This window comes from Moschus berezovskii, chromosome 22 (assembly GCF_049115385.1).
Source record: "Moschus berezovskii isolate FMDL1 chromosome 22, NW_MosBer_1.0, whole genome shotgun sequence".
Lineage (NCBI taxonomy): Eukaryota > Metazoa > Chordata > Mammalia > Artiodactyla > Moschidae > Moschus > Moschus berezovskii.
The window spans coordinates 15036827-15061325 of record NC_142481.1 but is presented as its reverse complement, the minus strand read 5'-3'; the positions used below and the strand labels follow the sequence as shown (position 1 = coordinate 15061325).

General features: G+C 57.9%; 2 protein-coding genes across 9 annotated transcripts in view; one reads left to right on the top strand and one right to left on the bottom strand.

Annotated features, from left to right (window-relative positions):
• The window catches only part of ACTN4 (actinin alpha 4), a 74956-nt gene extending 67050 nt beyond the window's left edge, over positions 1-7906 (top strand). For 3 of the 8 annotated variants that reach the window (XM_088830287.1, XM_088830286.1, XM_088830288.1), the window contains exons 13-20: positions 1478-1586; positions 1700-1840; positions 1926-2108; positions 2193-2327; positions 3277-3456; positions 4238-4384; positions 5285-5365; positions 6316-7906. In XM_088830287.1, the coding sequence (XP_088686413.1) occupies positions 1478-1586; positions 1700-1840; positions 1926-2108; positions 2193-2327; positions 3277-3456; positions 4238-4384; positions 5285-5365; positions 6316-6738 (1399 nt within the window). In that variant the 3' untranslated portion in view covers positions 6739-7906. Of the gene's footprint in view, positions 1-1477; positions 1587-1699; positions 1841-1925; positions 2109-2192; positions 2328-3276; positions 3457-4237; positions 4385-5284; positions 5366-5663; positions 5730-6315 lie in introns of all 8 variants that reach the window. The other 5 variants (XM_088830290.1, XM_088830289.1, XM_055412231.2 and 2 more) reach the window with 3 other exon arrangements.
• A 365-nt stretch (positions 7907-8271) lies between these two features.
• On the bottom strand, positions 8272-20055 carry CAPN12 (calpain 12). The gene is made up of 21 exons (XM_088829972.1): positions 19819-20055; positions 19235-19304; positions 18936-19054; positions 18617-18750; positions 17717-17894; positions 16620-16694; positions 16461-16546; positions 16308-16382; positions 15268-15431; positions 14955-15184; positions 14458-14469; positions 14051-14259; positions 13706-13748; positions 13528-13587; positions 13001-13058; positions 12574-12644; positions 12422-12484; positions 11517-11595; positions 8540-8656; positions 8384-8442; positions 8272-8298 (listed from the first exon to the last, which is right to left on the bottom strand). The coding sequence occupies exons 1-21, from the start codon at positions 20053-20055 to the stop codon at positions 8272-8274; spliced, it is 2166 nt and encodes a 721-aa protein (XP_088686098.1).
• Positions 20056-24499: the final 4444 nt, after the last annotated feature.

Sequence of the window (24499 nt, the reverse complement as noted above, 5' to 3'; positions counted from 1 at the left end):
ACAAACGCCCACCATCTGCAGGGGTTATGGGGATGGGACAGACGAGCCCCTGGACGCTGGTGGGCAACAGACTTGCAGTCAGCGCTAGGCCACCCCACTGCTCGGGCACTAGGAATGGCCTTGTGAAACCCATCACCCTGAGCCAGGGAGCTGACGGTCCCCCAGGCAACTCTCTGGACAGTCGCCCTGGAGGAAGAGGGGAGGGTTGTTTGGGGTGCCGTCCATTCCCCCAAAGATGGGTCAGAGGCCAAGGGCCGCCTAGGGTGAGCCTGGACGGGCAGCCCGGCTGAGTATCGATTAATGATAATGACAAAAGCTCAGAGTGCTTAGTGCCTTCCATGTGCCAGCTCGTTCAGTCCCCCATCGATCCTCTGTTACAGAGCTGGGACTGAGGTACACAGAGGCCAGGGGGCCTGCCCTGGGTCCCACAGCTAGGGAGTGAGTGAGACGCGAGTGGAACCCAGACTGGCCCGGCCCCTGCGTGGAGTGCCGCCTTGCTGCTCCTCCAGCCCTGGCCCCTGTGTCCTGCCTGACCGTCTGGTCACCCTGAACCTGTGCACCGACTCCCTGGGAGCCTACTGCCGGCAGCGCCCGAGTGTGACCCCAGGAGGCAGGAGGCCTGAGGCTGACGCTCAGGAGTGGGGTGGGGGCAGGAGCTATGGTATCAGCTCAGTGTTCCCAACCCCAGTCAAGGCAACAATAATACCCATTCCCTGATCAGCTTGTTGTTTGTGTGTGGTTTTTTTTTTTTTCTTGAATATATTGTTAGTTGCTTAGCATGAGATTGCAGGCTAGTCACACACTTTTTTTCCTAATGCCCATAAAAACATATCCTTTAATAACTTCCTACTTTTACCCACTGGGCGCCAAGGACTGCTCTCAGCACTTCACATGTGTTAAGTAACTTGATGTCCTCACTAACCCTACCCCCATCTCACAGATAAGAAAACCGAGGATCCAGAGGGAATTCACTTGTCCAGGGTCACACGAGTTCAAAATCAGGAGCTGAAATTCACACCTAGGGAACTTGGCTCTAGAGCCTTGTCCTCTAACCAGCGTGCTCTGCTAGATTTTCTTTAACTGGAAAAAGCAATCCAGGGGACTTCCCTGGGGGTCCACTGGTCAGGATTCTGTGCTTCCACTGCTGGGGGCTTGGGTTTGACTGCTGGTCGGGGAACTCAGATCCCAAAGACCACATGGTACAGCCCAAAAAATCAAAAAGCAATCCAGATACAGGCGTGGTTGAGGGTCACAGTCTGGGAGTCCTGTGTTAGCTGCTCTTGACAGGAAGCTCTGTTGTCCTCTCCCCACCAACCCCCTCACCAGTTCCTCCTGCCTCAGACCGGAGAGCTGGTTAACGGCTGGTATATAAGTGCTGGCATCCCCCAGCACCAGGGCATGGGACACGTGTGGGCGGGCGGGTCCGGCACTTGCCTACAGCCCACACCAGGCCTCACTGCCCTTTGCCCGTCCACAGCGAGCTGGATTACTATGACTCCCACAACGTCAACACGCGCTGCCAGAAGATCTGTGACCAGTGGGACGCCCTTGGCTCTCTGACCCACAGCCGCAGGGAAGCCCTGGAGGTGAGCGGTGGCAGGGGTAGGGGATGGGTGCCCTCAGAGCTTCCCAGACCCCAGCCCACCATGCACGCCCCTGCTGGCCCCCTGACCACCCCGCTTTGTCCCTGTCGCACCAGAAAACGGAGAAGCAGCTGGAGACCATTGACCAGCTGCACCTGGAGTACGCCAAGCGGGCAGCCCCCTTCAACAACTGGATGGAGAGCGCCATGGAGGACCTCCAGGACATGTTCATTGTCCACACAACCGAGGAGATCGAGGTCCGCCCCACCCCGCCCCTTGCAGGGCTCGCGGGCCCTCTGGGGGCCAGGCTGCCCCCTCACCCCTCCTCCTCGCATCCCCCAGGGTCTGATCTCAGCCCACGACCAGTTCAAGTCGACGCTGCCGGACGCTGACAGGGAGCGGGAGGCCATCCTGGCCATCCACAAGGAAGCCCAGAGGATCGCCGAGAGCAACCACATCAAGCTCTCAGGCAGCAACCCCTACACCACCGTCACCCCCCAGATCATCAACTCCAAGTGGGAGAAGGTAGGCGGTACCCAAGCACCCACCCGCTGGCAGGCCCAGGAAGGGACGCCCCCTTGACTGCCCCTGCCCGTGTGCCCCCCGCAGGTGCAGCAGCTGGTGCCCAAGCGGGACCATGCCCTCCTGGAGGAGCAGAGCAAACAGCAGTCCAACGAGCACCTCCGCCGCCAGTTTGCCAGCCAGGCCAACATTGTGGGACCCTGGATCCAGACGAAGATGGAGGTGAGGGCCAGTTGGCAAAATTGAGCAAGAGCCCCCACTGAATGGGAGGCTGCCCACCCCTGGCAGGAGGTCTGCAGTGCTCCGTGGGGCCAGTGGACTTGGGGGCCTCGTGGGATCAGGAGGGTCAGGAAGGTTATATTGATGGAAATGGCGGTGCCATCCAGCAGGAAGCTGTGCTAGGGGTCAGGGAGAGGCGGCCTCAAGTCGACCCTGCCCTCAGCTGCTGCCCTGGAGTCAGGCATACGTAACCTCTGCTCCTCAGTGTTGTCATCCCTGAAAGGAGACAGACTGTTACTTCATTTCCTCAGCGATCAGTTGGGCACCGCCCTGCGCCGGCCCCCTTGTGAGCACCGCGGGGTCACTGTGACCAAGGTGGTCCGAGCGCAGACCGTCACGAGCATGCGCGTTCTGCCTTGGTGATCCAGCCCCAGGGAGACTTGTAACCCCCACTCAGTGCCCTTCGGGCTACTGCTGACCGAGCGGCCTCAATAAAACTCATGACCGGTTCGAGAGGTCTGGGAAGGCAGCCCAGGGCATAGTACCAGCTGCCGTGGTAGGGCAAGCCGTGGGGGCACTCAGGAGCCCGGGTTCTGAAGTGGACCAGGCCTGGGTTCCCATCCCAGGTCTGCCTTGTACTGTGATAAGCTGCCCTCTCCTGGCCTCAGTTTCCACCTCTGCAGAACGGGCCTGTTCCAGGCTTGGGCCTCACAGGGAGGGAGCGGTGAGGAAGAAACTCTGATTGCTGCTGCTGCTGCGCTGGAGGGCAGGGCTTGGGGGACAGTCAGTGAGCAGCAGGCCTTCTGGGAGAGGACCCCCAGGCTGGAGGCGGCCTCCCCACCACCACCACTACCAACCCGCGGTGTGGTGGCCCGTGACAGGCCTCCTCCCGGTGGCTGGTGGTGGCCAAGGGTCCACCAGCCCCAGCCCAGCACCGCCCTCCTCTGTGCAGGAGATCGGGCGCATCTCCATTGAGATGAATGGGACGCTGGAGGACCAGCTGAGCCACCTGAAGCAGTATGAGCGCAGCATCGTGGACTACAAGCCCAACCTGGACCTGCTCGAGCAGCAGCACCAGCTTATCCAGGAGGCCCTCATCTTCGACAACAAGCACACCAACTATACCATGGAGGTGCGCTCTGCTCGCCCCTGCCAGCCCGAGCCAGGCTGCTGCCTTCTTCCAAGTGGTTTCTGCCCTGTAGAAAGCCGGCTCCCACTTCCTCTCTCTCCTCTTTCCACTCTGACCGCAGAGACTGAATCCCATGTTCATATTTTTTGAAAAGTTGATTTCCTTACCAGTGCTCTCCCATCACCGTGATAACACACATCTCAAGACAAGCTCCCTGGAGAGCCGGGAGGGCGGCAGCACCTGCCCCCTAATATGGCCTCAGCTGTTTGATCCTTTGGGCTTTGCTTGAGGGCATGGGTCCAGCCAGCGTGTGCAGAAGCCCCAGCATCAGGGCTGGTTGCTGTCATACTGGCAGCTTGAAATGACCCCCAGTGATAAGCCCTGAGACCATGTAAATCCGAGGGTGCCACCAAATAAAAGGAAGGGAGAGGAATTTCCCCAGAAAGCTAGATAAGTGTTGCCTGGAACATCTCTGCAGCGTTCCCATGAGGATCCTGGCCTGGGTGTCAGGCCTGGTCCTCTGCTGCCTTGTGACTGGGACGTACACCAGCGTGACGTGAACCAGGGCCCTGGTGGGCGGGCAGAGGCAGGCATATGGCTGTGTCCCCGTGTGCCCATGAGCACGCGGGAGTGCGTGGGGCCGGATTGGCACTGGGAGAGGGTTAGCATGAGCCCGACTTGGGTTAGGAGAAACACAAGTCTGACCCCCATGAGCTGCAGCTACTGTGGTCCCAGCACGCCCGCCCACTGGCCCAGCCGCACTCATGCCCTGGTTCCTCCCCAGCATATCCGGGTGGGCTGGGAGCAGCTGCTCACTACCATCGCCCGCACCATCAACGAGGTCGAGAACCAGATCCTCACCCGCGACGCCAAGGGCATCAGCCAGGAGCAGATGCAGGAGTTCCGGGCATCCTTCAACCACTTCGACAAGGTGAGCGGCTCCCTCGGCCCCCATCTCCCTCCCTCCCCGCTGTCACCTCCCACCCCTCCCCCTCCGTCTGCACATCTGTCTGTCTGTTCACATCATGGTCCCTGAGTATCAGAGGCCACTCCCGGGGACCCAGCTTCCCTCAGGAGGAGAAAGGGGAACCCCTGGCTCTGTCCCTGGGGCTGTGCCTCCTCACCCACCTGCCAGGGCAACCCTGAACAGACAAGTGCCAACACCCCCAGGGATTTGAGACAGATAGACACACACACACAGAGATAAGTGCCAGCACCCCCGGGGATTCGAGACAGACAGATACATACATAGAGACAAGTGCCAGCACCCCCAGGGATCCGAGACAGACACACGGACAAGTGTCAGCACCCCCGGGAATCCAAGACACAAACACACAATCACTGTTCTTCAAAGTCAGACGTGGTCCGGTAGCCCTGTTAAAGGGGCCCCGCGCGCCAGTTTGCCCCAGGCCCTCCCTGCTGGGCCTGAGGTGTCGTCCGCTTACCTTCCATGGGAAGGATGTGCTCCAGGGGTTAACAGGGGCCTGCATCCCACACAGGAGGGGGCAGTCCCCTGTCTCCCACCCCATATCCTGGAGGCCAGGAGAGCTCCCCCGTTCCCTCCCGGGAGCCCTGGGACTTGACTCCTGCACCTCTCAGCCCCTGCCCTGCCCTGGCCCAGAGGCGGCGGGGTGAGGCCCGCCACCCCTCCAGGCCCCCACCCCGGCCATCACCTTGTCCACGTCCCCTCTAACTCTGTGTTTCCCTTCCCCCCGTGTGTCCCCCTGCCCCGCCCTCTGCATGTGACCCCGGCCCCCGGCCCCGCCTCTGCCGGCCTGGTCGCCACACCACCCGCCCCTCGTGCACACCTGCCTCCGGATGCCGCCGGCAGGACCACGGCGGGGCGCTGGGGCCGGAGGAGTTCAAGGCCTGCCTCATCAGCCTGGGCTACGACGTGGAGAACGACCGGCAGGTACGCGCCCCCGGGGCCCCAGCGGACCGTGGCATTAACTGCTCTTCTCTCTCTCCTTCTCTCTGTCCCCCACCTCGGCCATCCCGCGCCTCGCCATCGTGTACCATCTCACCGGCTCTCTTGCCGCCTCCTCCCTGCCCTGTGTCTCTCCGGACACCTGCCCCCTTACCTGGTCTCTTGGGGCCGCCTGTCTGCCCTGCTCCCCGCCACTGTCCTGTCTCCCTGCTGTGCACACGGGGCGGCCCCTCTTGGCTCCTCTGGGCCCGGCCTCCTCTGCTGTCCCTGGGTCCTGGAGCAGAAGCAGACAGGCAGCATGGACTCGGATGACTTCAGGGCTCTGCTTATCTCCACAGGATACAGCCTGGTATGCCGCCTCTGCCTCCCCTGCTGCTCGGCCTTTCCCCTCCCTCCTGCCTCCCTCTCCCCCTCCTCACCGCCTGCAGACTCTCCGTGTCCTCGGGGACCCTCCTCCACAGAGCAGCGCAGCCTGGCCTCCCTCCTCCTCCTCCTTCTCCGCTGCCTCTGCTGGGCGGGGTCCCTCTGACGACGGCCCCCCCCCAGCCACCCCCGGAGCCTCCCACCTCCTGCCCTGGGAGTCTCTGGAAAGCGGAGGCCAGGCCTCCTGCGCTCCCCGCTTTTCTTTCTCTGTCTTTCTCTCTTTCTTCCTCGGTCTCCAGAGCTGACCGTGAGCCAGGGCTGAGGAGCAGTAGACCTGTTTGATCCTCACCCCACCTCCCCACTTCCCAGGATCCTGGGAGGGGTGGAGCGGAGGGTGCGTGGGGCAGTGGGCCCCGGGGGAGTCGGGACCCTCGGAGGCCCGCCAACACCACTGGTCCTGTGTGTCGGGGCTGGGCCCTGCTCTCCCGGCCCCACGTTCTAGCCACTGGGCCAGGCCAGGCCTGCCCTGCGCTGCTCAAGGGCCACCTGTCCCCCACCCACCCCCCTCGCAGGGCGATGCCGAGTTCAACCGCATCATGAGTGTGGTGGACCCCAACCACAGCGGCCTCGTGACCTTCCAAGCCTTCATCGACTTCATGTCGAGGGAGACCACCGACACAGACACGGCCGACCAGGTCATCGCCTCCTTCAAGGTCCTGGCTGGGGACAAGGTGAGCCAGACACCTGGCAGGCAGGCACCCAGGGATCGGGTGGGCCAGCGTACGTGCCAGGGACGGGTGGGGGGTGACCCAGATTCCTGCCCTGCCGCCCCCCAGAACTTCATCACAGCCGAGGAGCTGCGGAGAGAGCTGCCGCCCGATCAGGCCGAATATTGCATCGCCCGCATGGCGCCCTACCAGGGCCCCGACGCCGTGCCCGGCGCCCTCGACTATAAGTCCTTCTCCACAGCCCTGTACGGAGAGAGCGACCTGTGAGGCCCTGCTCGGAGAACCCCCGACCAAACGCCCCCCTCCTCACAGCCTCCCGGAGGGGCTGGGGGAGCCCTTCCACCCCACCTCCCCACCGCGAGGGCCCCGGCTGCTCCTCTGACTCTGTATCTATGCAAAGCACTCTCTGTCGGTCTTGCTGGGGGGGCGGGTGGGCAGGGAGGGGCTGGGGCAGGCTCTCTCCTCTCTCTCTGTGGTCGGCTGCAAGGCTCTCCCTCCCCCTGGATGGGGGCTGGGAGGCTTACCGGGGTCAGCGCTTCTGGTCTGGTAAATATATATGATGTGTTGTTTCGTTTTGGATTTTTTTTATTTTAAACTTTGTGGAGGGAACAGTGGATCCTCACAGCAAAACAGGCCCCCTCCAAGCCCTAGAAACGGCACCCCCACCCCTTCTCCCCCGAGGTCCCTTCAAGGCCTCCCACATCCAGGCCAAAGCCCAACGTGCCTTGTCCAGGAACCGCCGAGCCTGCGATGGGCCCCACAGAGGGTGCCCAGGCTACCCAGCAGGAAAGAGGACCTGCCTGCTCCATCTCCCCTCCAACTTGGCGTTGCCAGGACGTGAGGGGCTTCAGCTCAGTCCCCACCTCTTCTGCGACAGGAGTAGGGCCAGGCAGACCAGCCTCCAGCCCTCACCCCCAGACACCCCCCTCTTTGCTTTGTCTGGACCTGTGTATCTCTTCAGATTTTCTAAGGACCACCCCCCTTCCCCAAACCACCCCCCCCAACACACAAACACACACACACAAAAAATCACAAAAAAAAAAACTATAAAAAAAAAATCAACCTTTCAGAGAATTACTATTTACTTTATTAACTTACGGATTTATTTTATAAATATATATTCACCTAGCAACATATCTTTGCCGCCTCTTGCTCTCATAATGAAGACATAGCTGATTGGCTCCCTTCCCCCAGCCCCTCACCAATTTCTCTCTGATGTCTGCCGTTGGGCATGGGTCTCTGGGGACCCTCCTGAGGTGGAGGGTGGGCTGCTGGCCTAGCTGCCTGTTAGTGGATGGTTTTGCTCTCCCTTCCCTACCCTCCCCACCCTTATTTTTTTTTGAGTTTATTCTTGATTTTTTTTTTTCCCCCGGTTTCTGGATAAACCTCCCTTCTGGGGACAGGATAATAAAACATGTAATATTTTTAAGAAGGATTCCTACAGCGTCCTCTGTTTTTCTATCCCCGTTCTCCACTTCTTTGGAGAGTGATGATGAGCACCCCTTCCCAGAGCGAAGTGGGGTCTTGGGTGTGCCCCAGTCCTCGTTCCCATGAGTATGTGAGCATAGGGGTGCCTCTGGGGACCCACTCTGGGCCAGCCACTGTTCTCAGCCTGTGATGTGGGCAAACTCGTGCAGCCTGCACAGGGCAGGCGCCGTGACCCTGCCCAAGGACAAAACAGAGGTGCAGGGACTTGCCCAGTGTCGCCCAGCCGGTGAGGGGTGGGGCCCGAAATCAGCTCCAGGCAAGCTGGCTCCCAAGGCCGTGCAGCTGCCCCCTCCCCGTGGTCCAGGCTGAGATCTAGAAGAAGGAGGCCACCTGCATCCACTAGGCAAGAGGAGACAGCAGGGGTGAGCGTAGGGGGCTCCCGGCACTCCCCCCACCGCCACCCTGCCCTGCATTCCAGGCTCACCTGTCTGTGGGTCAGGCAGACGACCCCCTCACCCCCATCCAGGTGCTGGCTGCAGTGTCCTGTGCAGAGAGGGGCGAGGTGAGGGTCCACCTCCCTGGTCCCGCAGCCCCGGAGACCGCCTCCCTCTGCCCCACCAGCGCTGGGGAGGGCACTCACGGAAGACGCAGATGAGCTGGGCCATGCAGGACACAAAGCGCTCAAAGTCCACACGCAGCCGGCTGTCACGGTAGCGGCTTGTGAGGGCCTGGGTCAGCTGGTTGTTCAGGTGGAAGCCTGGGGGAGGCCGCCTCTGAGGCCTGGCTGCCCCCTGAGCCCACCTCCGGGTCATACCACCCCCTCTGACTACCCAGGGAATGCAGACACACTTCAGGGAGCCTGGTGCCACCTCACCAGTCCCGGCTCTGCCTCATCCCAGCTGTGAGGCCCCGCGGCAACTCCCTTCACTTCTCTGGGCCTGTCAAATGGGAACTAGGTCAGCCCTGACCCCATGAGCTTGTGAAGGTGTTAAATGTCGAGAGCTTAGGAGAGTATCAGCCGGCACATTGTTAACCATGTCCGTGTCGTCATCCCTTTAAACTCTGAGAATTTCTGCTAATAGACACTAGAGAATACCTCCGTGCAGCAAAGCATTTCTGCCAGTCCCATATGGAGTCAATATCTTGACACTCCACATCAGGTGCCATTTCTAGAGTTTAGAAATCATCTCTGGGGTTCTACCCTAGTGGGCCAGTGGTTAAAACTCCTGCTCTCCCACTGCATGGGGCATGGGTTCAATCTCTGGTCCCTGGTCAGGGAACTAGGATCCCACATGCCATGAGGCGTGGCCAAAAAAAAAAAAAGAATATATATATATATATATATTTTTTAAGCTTCTTTGACAAGGAATTTCAAGAGAGGCCTTTAAGAGCTGGTACTTGTGAATCCCCTTACCAAGGTTACTGGGCCCTAGTGACCATGACCTCCTCGTTACCCCTCCCCAGGGCCCCCGTTGTCCCTAGGCACCTGGTGGCCCACACAGGCTATGCCTCATCTCCTGCTCCCCTCACCCACCCACCCCCACTTGACCTAGGGCTTTGTCTTGCTGCCTTCTACACGTGGTCCCTCTGCCCAGAACACCATGTCCTACTCTGGTACACACCTCCTCCAGGAAGTCCTCTCAGATATTCAGCCCCACCCCCACAAGCAGCATTAAGCTCCCCCTCTGGGCTCCCACAGCTCCGTGCCTCCACATCCCTGCCCTGACCATCCTCCTTCCCAGGCTGTCACTGTCATTAGTGGCTCTGGGACTAAGCAGGGGAGAGGTCTGAAAAAGGTGCCTGGTCACCACAGAATCCCCAGCATCAGCCAGCATAGGGCCCGGAGCAGGGAGGAGTTTGGGGGTGTCCCTGGAGCAGTGGACAGGATAAGGTCAGAGCAGGTTCTGCCAGGCCCCCCAGCGCAGAGCTGCCAGGGTCTTCCTGCCATGGTTTCCTGCTGGCTGCTCCCTGGCATTCCCTCGACGCAGCCTTCCGCTTGCCTGCCAGCCCCAGCCTCAAACACACACCCTGATCCTGGACTTGCCTCTCCCTCCTCCCACCGATAAGTACTAAAGAGCTGTCCTCCCGAGGCTCTCCTGTCTTCCCCCACCAAGCTCCTGTCTGACCACCTCTCCCTCCCCACTTGGCCCCAGCCATACTATCCCCCAACCCCCTCCTCAGTCCTCCTTTCCATCACTGAGCCCCGTCGTTCGCTCTTCTCTTCACACTGGCCTCCATAGCACCTTTTCACTGCCTTTCCCTGTGGACGGCTCTTCCCCAGCGTCCCCGAGGCTCACTCCCCATCCTTCAGATCTCTGTTCAACCATCACTTCAGTGAGGCCTTCCCTGCCCGCCCTGTCGCAACCCACACCCCACTCGCTGCATATCCCAGCACCCTGGCCTGCTTCCTTTTCCCACCACAGAACTCACCAGCAGACACGCTGCTTGCTGGTGTGTCCGCACCACCAGAACATCAGCCCTGTGAGAGCACTTTTTTCTGCCTAGACTGACACCAACCCCCTACCGAGGGTTACTGGGTGAATAGCACAACCTTCCACCTTCCCCTTCTGTCTACCTGGGACTCTTTCTCAGGCTCACGTCTCCCCATCTTCTCTGACTCAATCTCCCCCACTGTCTTCTTGTTCAGTTGCTCAGTCATGTCTGACTCTGCGACCCCATGGGCTGCGGCATGCCAGGCTTTCCTGTCCTTCACCATCTTCCAGACCTTGCCCAAACTCATGTCCATTGAGTCGGTGATGCCATCCAACCATCTCATCCTCTGTCGTCCCCTTCTCCTGCGCTCAATCTTTTCCAGCATCAGGGTCTTTTCTAATGAGTCGGATCCTGAGTTCCTTTCTTTTCTTGTATCTCCCTGGACCTTTGACCTCGCCCTTCTGCCTCTCAGACTCTGGGTCACATCCCCCCAGCCTCCCAACCCTCCATGTTGCATCCTTCCTTTTGCTATGACCGATGAGCCCTGGGGTGGGGCGTGGGGTCTGGCAGTTCTGTGTCTGATCCCAGCCTCCACTCCTTCCATGCAAGGCGAGGTGGGGGGCAAATCACACTCGCACACCTTTTCTAACTGGGCGGCCCTGGAAAAGTGTGGGTCTCTGGCTCTGTGCTGTGGCTAGGGTTTTGTGCTCCCACACAAATAGAAGGGGATTGTTCTATGTCTCCTGCAAGAACTCAGGAAGGCTCCAGTGAGAGCCTTCATTTAGGTGACCTGGCTTGAGTGAATAGAAGCTTAAGTTCCCAGCATTAAGCCCTGTGGGCGCCATTCCACAGGCTCCTTCCTGCCACCCTCTGTATGAACCATTTTACAGAGAGGAAAACAGAGGCTTCAAGAGGTGGACTCAAGAGCCCAGGGCCAACCCAAGGAATCCAGGACATTCTACTCTGAGGCCTTGTGGGCTAGAGCCTCTCAGACACCAGTGCCCAAGGTCCCACTCCCACAGTGCCCTCCTCCCCCCACACAGAGGAGTCCCCACTTCGGGCCTCTTTTAGGGTCACCCAGTTCCTGCACAAACAAGTGTGGGATTTGTGGGTGCGGGGGAGGGGTGTGGGGAAGGTGGGGGAGCATATCCATCCCCAGGAGCCCCCAGGACCTCTGTCCATACCCGCCGCATGCAGCGCCAGCCTCAGCTCATAGGAGTTCATGGTTCCAGAGGCGTCCTCGTCGAACTTATCGAACGTGGCCTGGGCAGGGAGGTCTGGGTCAGTCCCGCCCCCAGGTCCCGGAGCACCCTCAAGAAGGCTAAAAGGGGGCCTGAGTTCCCACCCACCTCCCTTTCTTCCTGGCTTTTCCATGCCAGCAGCTGAACCACTTTGGGCCTCTGTTGCCCACTCCGCAAAGTGGGAATAATAGTACCAGTGGTAATAGGGGGGTTGTAGGGACAAGGTGAGAGTCTACCCACAAAGGGCTCAGTGAACAGTAGCTTGTTGCTTGTAGTGTGGGAAGGTCTGGGACTGTTTTCTCCTCACAGAGGTCCAGAGCAGCGGGAACGACGGCCTTACAGCCGTAGACCAGCAAAGGCCCGCTCAGGTCACACAGCCAGTCAGGGGCTGAGCTGGGAGCTGGGGTTCCAACCCAGGACCAGAGTTTGCTCTTGATCCTTGAGTTATTTTAGTGCCCCCTAAAGGGACAAAGTGGAGCTAGTGGTAAAGAACCTGCCTGCCAATGCAGGAGACAGACGCAGGTTCGATCTCTGGGTTGGGAAGATCCCCTGGAGGAGGGCATGGCAACCCAATCCAGTATTCTTGCCTGGAGAATCCCATGGACAGAGGAGCCTGGCGGGCTATTGTCCATAGGGTCACAAAGACTCAGACGTGACTGAAGCGACTTACACACATGCAGAGGGACAACAAAGAGGTGGTAGGGGCAGAGACATCCTTGCGGTTGGCATGGTGCCAGCCGGTTCCCCCTTCTCCCCTGGGATCCCACTAGCCCACAGGGCACCGAAGTCTATTAGTAAAGGTTCCTGTCCCTCCAGGAGGAGGTGCCCCACCCAGTGCCCCACCTTACCTGCCACTCCAGGAGGTGGCCCCAGAGCTGCTGGAAGTGGTACAAGTCCAGGCTTCCCCCATGCTGGGGAGGGAGCATCTGGTTAAGGTCAATGTCTCCAGAAGGGGAGCCGAGGCTATTCCCCCTCCCTGGGCACTTCCCCCATCATATACCCCAAAACACTGCAGCAGCTGTTCACAGGTCCTGAGCCCGATTTCTCTGGGGGTCTGGGCATGGGCCCTGGCTACAGGGAAAACAAAAAGATAGCACTTCCTGCATCCTGGCCATCACAGCTCAGGATTATTGTTATTCCCGAAAGTCCTGCGACTGATGGAAACTAGCAAAGCTGGGATTTGAACCCAGGCAAGGTGGTCTGGGTCAGTGTTTAGGGCAGTGACACTCCCTGCTTCTCCCTTAGAGGAATGGAAGCTTATGAGTGGCCATGGCCGTGGCCACAGGTCCCATCACAGGATCCACAGTTCCAGCCACAGGGGAGATGCTGGCAAGCTGAAGCCAGGGTTCCCGTGGCCTTTCTCCCAGCAGCATCGTGGATGGACACACATGGGGGCTCCGGGGGTCCACTCTTGGTCCCCAACTCACCAGGCTCCAGGGCGATGCTTAACAATATCTGGAGCTGAGGGGCGCCAAGTTCTTCCTCCTGGCAAGGACAGAGCTGGTTGTGAGGCTGCACTCAGGTAGTCATTCAACAAACAGCCCAGGGTAGGGGGGCGCAGACAGCGTGCTGGGAAGTGCTGGGACATGGCAGAGCCTGAGAGAGCCCCGGGCCTGTCAGAGCTCCTGGTCCATGGAGGGAGGGAGACGTGTCCACAGAGAGGTCAGGATTGCAGTGGGGAAGCCCTGGGCTGCTGGAACTCGAAGAGGGCAAGTGGTTGGCCAGCCTGGGGAGAGAAAAGGCCTCAGCCTGGCAAGGGTTGTGAAGGGAGAGAAAGCAGTCCAGGATACAGATTGAGCAAAGGCCCTGTGGCAGGGAAGTGCTGTGAGTGTTTTGGCAAAATAAGTTCATGAAATTTAAGCACAGAGAGGCTGGGAAACTAAAGCAAAATGAGATGTTTATGACGAGGGAGGGGAGAGGAGGGAATCCACTTAACCCTGCCCCACCTTCTCACCTCTCCTGCCAGCTCCTGAAAAAGCTGCTGCAACTCCAGCTCCAGGGGAATGTAGGGGACCTGTGGAGTTGGGGGTAGTTTAGTTCCGGCCAAGAAGTTCCACGCCCCCACCCCTTCCCTCGCCTCGTCCCGCCCACATACACACACCATAGCCCCCTTTCCCAGAGCCGCGCCTCACCATAAGGGCGTGCAGGTCGGCGCTGATCACGTCATCTACCTCCCTGCAAATTACAGACGGGAGATGGGGGAAAGGACGCTCACCCCGCGGCTGAGGATATGGAGCACTCGAGGTCTCAGCTGAGACTCAGGTGGGGTTTAGGTGGGATCCTGGGGCCCGGGGCTGACGCAGGAGGGGCTGGAGATCCCGGTGGGCGGGGCTGGGAATCCCGGGGGCGGGGCTGGGGTCCCGGGGGCGGGGCTGGGAATCCCGGGGGGCGGGGCTGGGGTGGGGTAAGGAGGGCCGGGGGACAAGGTCCTGGGGCGGAGCTGGGATCCCAGGGGCGAGGCTGGGTGTCCAGCTCACATGGCAGTGTGGCGGCGCTCAGAGAACACGCGCAGAGTGAAATCGGCCTCATCGCCGGCACGGGCGGCGCTGGGCACCACCAGGTAGTGGCCCGGGCGCAGGCGGCAGCGGCGGCTCACGTCGCGGCGAGCGCAGAATGGTGAGCGGTCGGCGCGCAGCAGGCCGGACAAGTGCTCGCGACTCCGCGGAGAGTCCCACAGACCCAGTAGCTGCGAGGGATAGGGCGTTGTGACCACCACTGTCCAAGTTCACCCCATCCGACCTCTGACCCACTGCACCCTCCACACCGCCCTGGACAAACCCACTGGTCACCGATCACCCCAAGCGCGCCTCCGGCCCTCAGGTTGTAGGAGCCGCTGGGGCTGGTTCAGGGATGGTTGGAATCTGGGGTCTTTTCTGATACCCACCTCCTCTGGGATCTGCAAGAAGGAAGAGACACGGGAGTCAGGGCCCGGGGAGGCAGCCAATAGGCGCAGCCCTTCTCTGCCCCCTCTACATCCCTGCTTCTCTCTTCTTCCCACCCCACCCCTCCTAAAGGCCCTTGCCCCTTAGTTCCTGACCTACCCCCTCCTGCCCACCCCCTCCCATCTGTGCCCTCAAGTGCCTTCTCTGCTCCTGGGTCCACTCCCAAATCCTCAGCCTTTTCTCCAGGCCTTTCTCTGACTCTTTTCTGACCCCTCATCCCTCTGCCCTCTGACCCTCAGTCTCTCTGCGCACTCCCTAGAGCCCTTCAGCCTCTGCTTGAATCACTGATGTCCTCAACTGTCTCCTGACCCTGACCCTTGGCCCCCATCCACTACCCCTTCGGCCTCCCCAGCCCCTCTCCACCCCCTCGGATCCCACTTTGGCCTCCTGTGTCTTCCCCTCGCCACCCCCACTGCCTCTGCTCAGCCCGGGGTCCCACCTGGAACACATGGAAGCCCACGGTCAGGTATTTGAGGCCCTGGGCCCTCAGGCGCCGCTGGTTGCGCTGGATGAGTGACAGAAGAACAGTGCATTTGGGGGTGCGAGCACCCCGTGCGGGGCCCCGTGCCCCTGCTGTCCCCCAGCACCCCAAGGACCCATCCTCTTCCTCATCCTCTTCATCAGGCTCCAGCAGCGTCAGCCGGAACTGGGGGTTAGTCCAGAAGGTTTCTAGGAAAAGACAAAGAGACAGGGTTACCCAGCCTGCCACAGCCCCACCCCTCCTTGCCTTTGGGATCCCCTCTAGGCCTCACCGGCACCAGGCTGGCTCCCGCCAGAGTTGAAGCCGCGCACCCAGCGGCCTTGGAAGGTGTGGATGTGCCAGCCGCCTCCAGCCGGGCTGGGGCCCAGCACCTCGGGGCTCAGCGAGCAGATCTGGATGGTGTCGAAGTGGCGGAAGAAGTCCAGCAGCTCCATCCTGGATGGTGGCTGGTGGTCAGACCCTGCCCGGGCCCTCACCTCCCCAGGGCCCTAGTCTCCGATATTATCCTGTGACCTCCTCAGTCACAAAGCCCCCTGAATTCCTTAAATGTTGCTAGTTGCACATCAGTCCCCCAGATTAGACCCCTCCAGCTCCCTAATGCATGCTGTGCTAAATCACTTCAGTGGTGTCTGACTCTGCCATCCTGTGGACTGCAGGCTGCCAGGTTCCTTTGTTCATGGGATTCTCCAGCAAGAATACAGGAGTGGGTTGCCATGTCCTGCACCAGGGGATCTTCCCAACCCAGGGATTGAACCCAGGTCTCTTATGTCTCCTGCATTGGCGGATGGGTTCTTTACCACTAGTGCCACCAGCTCCCCTAGATTTCTCCCCAAATATTGAGACCCTCAGACTCTCTATTACTAACAAGTATCCTTCAGCCCCTCAACTTTGCCAGATTTCAAGAAATGCCCCCAGTGTCACCAACTCTCCCTCAATTGTGCTAAATATAGCCCATCCCTCTTCAACCTGTTGAAGATTACTATGCTTCCCAATTCCCCTAATATTACTGCTAATTCTTCAGCTCCCCAAAGTAGAATCCAGCTTCCCAAATTACCACCGATATGGTCAGTTTCTCTGCCACTTAGGACTTATCCCCATGAACTTCTCCCGTGTCCTTTCAAGTGGGACTTGCCCCATCCCTGACCCAAGAAGCCTGGCACCCCTCGCCCAGGCAGACCTGGGTCCCTGCCCCACTCACCAGAACTCGCCATGAACTTCTCCCGTGTCCCTTCAAGCGGGACTTGCCCCATCCCTGGCCCCAGAAGCCTGGCACCCCTCGCCCGGGCAGACCTGGGGCCCTGCCCCACTCACCAGAACTCGCCATCCTCCTTTTTCACCAGCAGGGCTTCTCGCCACTCTGTAGGGAGCGCATCCCAGCGTGGGCAGCTGGAGAGACTGAGGTGTAAGGCGTGGGCAGGGGGAGCCATGCCACCCACCCACCCACCCACCCCAGATCCAGCCCACCTGTCACTCCAGGCCCCATTCCACTCCACTCGGCCCCATGGGTTCCGCAGCCGCAGCAGCCGCACCTTGGTGAAGCCCAGTGACACCTAAGGGAGGCATGGTCAGTGGGGAGTTTGGTGCCCAGACACACCTTGCCAGCCCACCCTGGGGATTCCTCACCTTGTGTGTGCCCGTGACTGAATATGCGTGTCCCTTCACCAGCCCGTCTTCTGTCCGGTACTCACCCCGATCACTCTGGGCAGAGGACAGGGGACAGTGAGCCATAGTGGGGGACAGGAGGGTGGCTGCTCCTCTCTGCACTGCCACCTCCTGTCACCAAGGTGGGGGTCACCCAGAGCACCTAACTGAATGGCACCGGGCTCCGAGAGGGTCTGGGAGTTGGGGAGGGAAGGCAAGAGAAGGGAGAGAGAGAGGTAGATGGAGGCCAGAGACTAAAACAGATGAGAGAGAGAGAGAAATGGGAACGAAGAAAGACACAGAACAAAAAGAAAGAAAGAAAAATACAGAACGGGGAGGGAAGGAGGCAGGGAAATAACTGAGGTGAGGATCCAGTAAATGAATGGATGAATTAGACTGACTCGGTGCGTGAGTGTGTGATTAGGTCACAGACGGACATGTGACCTAAACTGAGCCCATGAAAAGCAATCACAGAACTTTCATGGAACTTCTCGGAAAGAGGCACTTTTTTTCACCCTCCTCCCACCTGAGTATGGGCTTCCCAGGTGGTACAGTAGTAACGAATCTGCCTGCCAATGCAGGAGACCCCAGAGACTCGGGTTAGACCCCTGAGTCATCCCCTGGAGTAGGAACTGGCAACCTGACCCAGTATTCTTGCCTGGAAAATTCCACCGACAGAGCCTGGCAGGTTACAGTCCATGGGTGTCGCAGAGTCAGATTTGACAGGGCAACTAAGCACATACCACCTGAGCGGTAGGAGGAACCTGCCACTGTGGGGGTCACTTTTGTGCCCGTGGGAGAAAAGTTTGCAAGTGAATCGAACCCAGAAGCAGGAATTAAAAAAAAAAAAAACATTCACGACGTCCACTGAGCACCTGGATCCAGCTGTGGCTGAAGCTTAACTTGTTCTGAGAGCAAATAGATGTCCTTTTGATTGGCTCGCGTTAGATTTGTGAGAGATAATAAGCTAACAGTGAAAGCAGAGAGGAGAAGGACACAGGACACTGCCTCCTTCTAGTCATGACTGTGCTCAGATCCTGGTGGGGGATGCGGATCTCATGGGAGTCTGACTCTCTCACCAGGGCAGTGGCCCCCACGAGGGACTCCTTGGCCAGGGCGTGGCGCAGGATGGAGAAGAGGCCCGGAGGGTTTGGAGCATCCTTCTTCAGGTAAAGCACCTCACCTATGCCCCCTGTGAAGTCCACAAAAGCCTCATTCATGTGGCCGCCTCGCATCACCTCATAGGAGCCGTGGAGCCTGTGGGAGCGGGTCTGGGGTCAGGCATGATTGAGCATCTCGGGCAGCCCTTGGGATGGGCAGGGTGGGGTCGGGCCCAGGCTGTGAGGTCCCAGTCTGAGGTCCCAGGGGCTATCCCCAAAATTGGAAGACTCTTGCAAAAGGGCACATCCTAGAAGCCCTGGAAAATCAGGCCGGTGGCTCCTGGGGCTACCAGGACTGCATGATTTGGGGCTCATAGGAGAGTTCTTTCAGAATTCTGGACTTCCTGGGGCTGCGTCTGATATTTTGAGTCTGTGGGAGATGTCTGCTTTGAGGGTGATCCCTGTGGGCCTTGTCAGGGATTTCAGAGACGCAGAATGGGGAAAAGCGAAGACCTGAGGGTACCGGGGGTTACACCTGATATTTTGGAGGTATCTCGGGTTTCTCAGTGGATCAGGAGACACTGAGATTACAGATTCTCCAAGGGTGACACCGGGGCCTGACATATGATATTTCAGGCTCCTTCGGAATTACGAGTGTTTAGTGGGTGTCTAAGAATATTTTGTGTGAAATATGGATGGAGGGAAGTGTTCATGATTTGGAAGCCATTAGGTGATGGTGTAACATGAGGGTCCTTAGTTTGAGATCTTTGGAAAAGTGTCCAGGGGATCCCAGATGTCAGGGGGCTCCAGGGGTGCCCTGTGGCCTGAGGGCTGCTGGCTAGGACTTGAGGCTGATTCTGGGGGCATCAGGGTCCTTACTTAGCATAGGCCTTTTCCAGGAGCGGAGCCCAGAACTCATTCCGCTGATCGGAGCGCACAAACATCAGCTTCCCCTCGCACACAGGCAGCCTGTCGTCCACCACGACGTCCACCCAGCGGCCAAACTGCCAGAGCTGGTGGGGGGACAGGCAGGGCTGGGGCTCAGCTTCCCTCCTGCAGCCCTGCTGGGCCCCAGCCCCTGCCCCGCTGACCCTGCTGTCCCAGTCCGGGAATTCCAGCCCCAATGGGACGGCGTGAGCTATGAAATCCATGTCACCCTGGGGGAAAATGAGGCAGGAACAGAGGAACTGAGCTTTACCTGGAAGTGGAAGACACCTGCGTAGCCATGCTGGAAGCCCTGTCCCGGGGGGACCACTCGGGACAGGAGTCGGGGGTACAGAGTGAGGGAGGCAGCGGCCGCAAGAAACCAGCAGTTACCTGGGAGGAAAGGCTGGGATGAAGGGAGGGTGGAAAGAAGGCAGGAGGAGGAGAGGCTGAGAGGGGGCTGGAGGGTGGATGGTGGCATGGGCTGGGGCGGGGAGGCCGAGGCGGGGCGGCTGCAGAGTCCTGCTGCGACTTGTGGGATCTGCGGGCTCAACACGGGTTCAGAGGTCTCACCCAGTCTCCCCTGACACACGTCTGTGCGACTCATGTCCTCACAGATGAACTGGGGCTCAGTGCAAAACTCCTGCGGGTGATGAGGGATTCCAGGCCTCAGCCAGGAAGGGGAGGGAAGGAGAAGCCAGGAGGTGAGATGCCTGGGTCCCCTCCTGCCCTCACAGCTCTGGAGTAATGAGTGCCGCCAGCCCTGTGAGAGGCTTGTAAAGCCTGGGGCAGGCGTTGGGCTTCCCTGGGCCTCCCCTGACCCAGGATGGCTGACCGTGCTCTGAGGTGGTCCCCCAGTGACACTTCCTCCCTCAGACCAGGAGCCCAGCTCCCAACCCCCTACTCCCTCAGACCAGAGGCCCAGCTCCCAACCCCCTCCTCCTTCAGACCAGAGGCCCAGCTCCCAACCCCCTACTCCCTCAGACCAGAGGCCCAGCTCCCAACCCCCTCCTCCTTCAGACCAGAGGCCCAGCTCCAAACCTCTTCCCTCAGACCCAGGAACCCAGTTCCCAACCCCCTCCTCCCTCAGATCAGAGGCCCAGGTCACAGCCCCCTCCTCCCTCAGACCAGGAGCCCAAACCCCATCCACACGTTACATGGGGCCTCTTCCATTCCACCCCTTTGGCCTTCTCCGAGTGGGGCCCCAGCTGGTCGTAGCCAAGGGCATCAGGGCCAGCAGGGAAGTAGGGATCTCGGAACAGGATCCCCTCATCCAGGCAGGCTGCTCGGATTGCTTTGTAGTTCTGGCCCCGAAAGAGCTTTGGGCCCTTGGTTTCAGGCTCTGTCTCCTCGTTAACCAACTGGATGGTGACTCTCCTGCTGCCACACGCCATCCCGACACTGTGGGCTCACAGGCTGGCGGCAGGCCCTTTAACCTCCTGAGTCACGGGGGCGGGGCCTCCCCTCTATCTGAACCCAGATGGGGGTCTTTAAGCAGTGAGGAACCTTCCCTCATTAATACTAATTGAGGGCTTGGGGTTCCGGGGAGCAAGGACGCCTCTTCAGTGGTTTCCGCCTCAAGGCGTGGGCCCTTCAGTTGTGGCCAGGGTAGCAGCTTAATGGGCTTGGCCAGCAGTCGGTTTGGCAGTTGGGCAGAGCTGAGGGAGGACCAGATGCCATTGTGGGAGTGCCTAGAAGGAGGTCAGTGCAGAGGGTGCGTCTCTGCCAGCCTGTCCCTGTGTACCTCCCTCTGTGGGACAGAGGAAGGCAGGTTTGGGGAGGGAGACATCTTCACCTCAGTGTCTCGGCCTCTGTCTCCCCACTGACAGTTTCTCTCTCTATCTGCCGTCATGTCTCTTTTCTATTTTGGCCTCCGTGGCTCTTTCTGTCCATCTCTCTTGGCTCATTTTGTCTTTTCTCCAGTTCTTATGTATCTGTGTTTGTGTCTCTACATCTCCTGCTCCCTCCATTTCTCTCTTTACACCTCTTCCTGACTCTCTCTCTGTATTTATCTTGTGCAGGCCCCACTGTCTGTCCCTCGCCACTTTTCTCCCTGTCCTTGTAACTTCCCAGTCACCTAAAGGGACTTTGAGCCCTCAGCACTCCTGTCTCTCCCCTGCTCTACAAGGCAGACCTCAACTTGGTTGCCCCAGGTTGGCCATGGAGGGGCTGCTCTGCACCTACCTGTCCTAGGCTGGGAGCCAGGCCCACCAGTGGCCAAGACCCTCCATTCTGCCCTTCTGTGGCTCAGGGCTCAGTGGAGCAGTATTTCCCCAAAAGGATGATGGAGCTTGGTGGAATGGCTGGAGGAAGGACTTTGGTTCTTGTCTTCTTTGAAGAAAGAATTCAGTGAAGAGGCCAAGAATAATGAAAAAGATAAAAGTGTTTATTAGGAGCAAAGCACCTGTAGCAGGGCAACAGGGATTGTGCACAATAGGGGCGGTTTAGGTTGCTTGAATAGGGACAGTTTTAGGGTTTTTTTTTCTGGCCAGTCATCTCCATATATGGTTCTGGTATGGGCACGCATCTCTCAACCAAGATGGATTCCAGCTGGCGTCTTCTCCCTCCTTTTGTCCTTCCCCTAGACCGAAGGCCTTCTCTGTGCATGCACTGAGCTGGGAAACCCACAAGAATGCAGCGAATCAGGGCCCGGTGCTCCTGCTGGTATCCATTCTTGGAGCATCCGCAGGAGACCAGCTGCAGCTGCTCAGCCTGGGGACTGATCTTCCGTCTCAAATCCCTCCTGAGAGACATTCAGTTCAGTTCAGTTCAGTTCAGTCGCTCAGTCGTGTCCGACTCTTTGCGACCCCATGAATCACAGCACGCCAGGCCTCCCTGTCCATCACCAACTCCTGGAGTTCACTCAAACTCATGTCCATCGAGCTGGTGATGCCATCCAGCCATCTCATTCTCTCTCGTCCCCTTCTCCTCTTGCCCCCAACCCCTCCCAGCATCAGAGTCTTTTCCAGTGAGTCAACTCTTCGCATGAGGTGGCCAAAGTATTGGAGTTTCAGCTTTAGCATCAGTCCCTCCAATGAATACCCAGGACTGATCTCCTTTAGAATGGACTGGTTGGACCTCCTTGCAGTCCAAGGGACTCTCAAGAGTCTTCTCCAACACCACAGTTCAAAAGCCTCAATTCTTCAGTGATTAGCTTTCTTCACAGTCCAACTCTCACATCCATACATGACCACTGGAAAAACCATAGCCTTGACTAGATGGACTTTCGTTGGCAAAGTAATGTCTCTGCTTTTTAATATACTATCGAGGTTGGTCATAACTTTCCTTCCAAGGAGTAAGCATCTTTTAATTTCATGGCTGCAATCAGCATCCGCAGTGATTTTGGAGCCCCCCAAAATAAAGTCTGACACTGTTTCCACTGTTTCCCCATCTATTTCCCATGAAGTGATGGGACCAGATGCCATGATCTTTGTTTTCTGAATGTTGAGCTTCAAGCCAAACTTTTCACTCTCCTCTTTCACTTTCATCAAGAGGCTTTTTGACGTGGACCCCCCAAAATCTTATTGGGAGGATGACGGACAACGGTCCATCTTCTGTAGCTTCTTCAGGCTGACATTGGGCTTATACACCCTACCTAATCGGAGCCATGGAACACTCTTGTCGAGGGGCCCCAGGGCAGCTTCTGCTGTTATTCCAGCAGAATTGGTTTCAGGGAGTCACTGGAATCCCTCTATCACCATCATCTTGAATTGCTGTAACCTGGAAAAAGCAAACTTAACAAGCAGATTAAAAAGACAAGGGTTGAAGATCAGTCTCTGAACAGGCCCTTGCTCTACCCCTCAGATAAGGGGTTGTCTGAGGCCCCTCTTAATCCTAACATGGCCCACAGGGAATCCAGGAAGTCTCTCCCCTGGAGTGGTGTAGGATGCTCAGGAATAGCTAGAAAGGCATGTGAGATCAAACGCTGTTCTAATTGGCAAGTGAGAGGCACAGTGAAGTTATAGATTCAAGGTTTCCCACTGACACTAGTTACTGTGCAAATTTAGAGGAAAGAGGCCCACTTTGAGAAATCAGGATGGAATAAATGGCTCCCGTATTGATTAAAAAATTGATCTTCTGGATTTCTCTGCTGGTCCAGTGGTTAAGAATCTGCCTGCCAAGGCACAGGACATGGGTTCGATCCCTGGTCTGGGAAGATTACACATGCCAGGGGACAGCTAAGCCCATGGGTCACAACTACTGAAGCATAGGCACCCCAGAGCCTGTGCTCTGCAACCAGAGAAGCCACTGCAGTGAGAAGGCCGCACACCACAGCTAGAGAGAGCCCACGTGCAGCAACAAAGACCCAGTGCAGCCAAAAGTAAATAAACAAAATAAACAAAAAACCCAAAGTCCTTTAGAACAATTTTTAAAATTAATATTATCTGCTTTGTTAAGGACCGCCCGGGGGAATTCCCTGGTGATCCATTGTTTAAGACTTTCCACTTCCAATGCAGGGGACTCAGGTTCCTTCCCTGTTCAGGGAAATAATTTCCTGTATTCTGTGCAAAAAAAAAGGACCACACAGGATTCCTCGATGGAGATAGACATCTCCCTGGGGGAAGAGGGGAGCTGCTGGGATCCCTGGGGGCACCTCAGCTGTCCAGCATGGCCATTTCAGGAGCAGAAGCCCCCCTTTCCCATCTGGGACTGAGGTCACTCCCTCCTCCAGAGCCTGGTCTCTTTGCAGGCTGAGCATGGACCGGGGGGCTCCCGGCATCCACAGGCCTGGTGGTGAGTTGACTTACATTTGAAGCATTCCCCCTTGTTGGTTTTACCTCCAGATGGATGGGTGAATCTTCCTGAACTTTGGGTTGTCCTGAGGTTGCAAAGCATGGCTGACAGCAATTGTTATCAGTTGAGCTTGAACCCTGGCCTGCCTTTTCTCAAACTGAGCTCTTTCCTCCTCTTCCTCAGTTTGATCTTGATCGTTAAGTACCCCAAAGGCCATAAAGAAGGCTGAGCACCGAAGAATTGATGCTTTCAAATTGTGATGCTTGAGAAGACTCTTGAAAATCCCTTGGACTGCAAGGAGATCAAACCAGTCAACCCTAAGGGAAATCAACCCTGAATACTCACTAGGACTGATGCTGAAGCTGAAGCTCCAATACTTCGGCCACCTGATGTGAACTCATTGAAAAAGACCTTGAAGCTGAGAAAGATTGAAGGCAGGAGGAAAAGGAGATGACAGAGGATGAGATGGTTGGATAGCACCACCAATTCAATGGACATGAACTTGGGTGAACTCCGGGAAATGATGAGGGACTTTGGGGCCTGGTGTGTTGCAGTCCACGGGGTTGCAAAGAGTCAGACTGAACAACAAAATTGCCTAGAAGGGGATTTCCCTCCCAAGTGGTCCAGTGACCGAGACTCTGCGCTCCCAGTGCAGGGCACCTGGGTTTGATCCCTGATCAGGGAACTAGATCCCACATGCTGCAACTAACGATCCTGTGTGTCTCGACGAAGATCAAAGATACCCAGTGCAGCCAAATAAATAAGTATTTTTAAAAGTCTTTTAGGAGAAGGGCACATGTACTTTGACTGTGCCTTCACCATTTGCCAGTTCCCTAAGAGGACATATTTTCCCTGATCCGGGGTGATAGGAAGTCCCACTCTAGGTTACCCGAGCAGGACTAGTCTTCTCATCCTGGGGTACCAGTAGTTATAAACAAGCATAGGGGACTGGGGATTGGTCAGTGGAATACAAACTTGTAGGAGTAGGCAGGTCTCAGTTTCCTTCCTGAGAGTTGGTGGGTGTGATTAAAGAGGATTGTCTAAAATGGAGGAGACTGCGTATGGGAGAAACAGAGTATGTGTGGAAGAGCACACAGGTAAACC

Bases quoted from the DNA above. Each gene is read 5' to 3' on its own strand.
- CAPN12 (XM_088829972.1), bottom strand. From the start codon at position 20,055: ATGGCGTGTGGCAGCAGGAGAGTCACCATCCAGTTGGTTAACGAGGAG. The intron at 17,895-18,616 runs GTAAGGACCCTG...CCGCTCCCACAG, and splicing joins CTGGAAAAGGCCTATGCTAA to GCTCCACGGCTCCTATGAGG. The intron at 12,485-12,573 runs GTATATGATGGG...CTCCCTCCCCAG, and splicing joins AGCTGCTGCAGTGTTTTGGG to CATGGGGGAAGCCTGGACTT.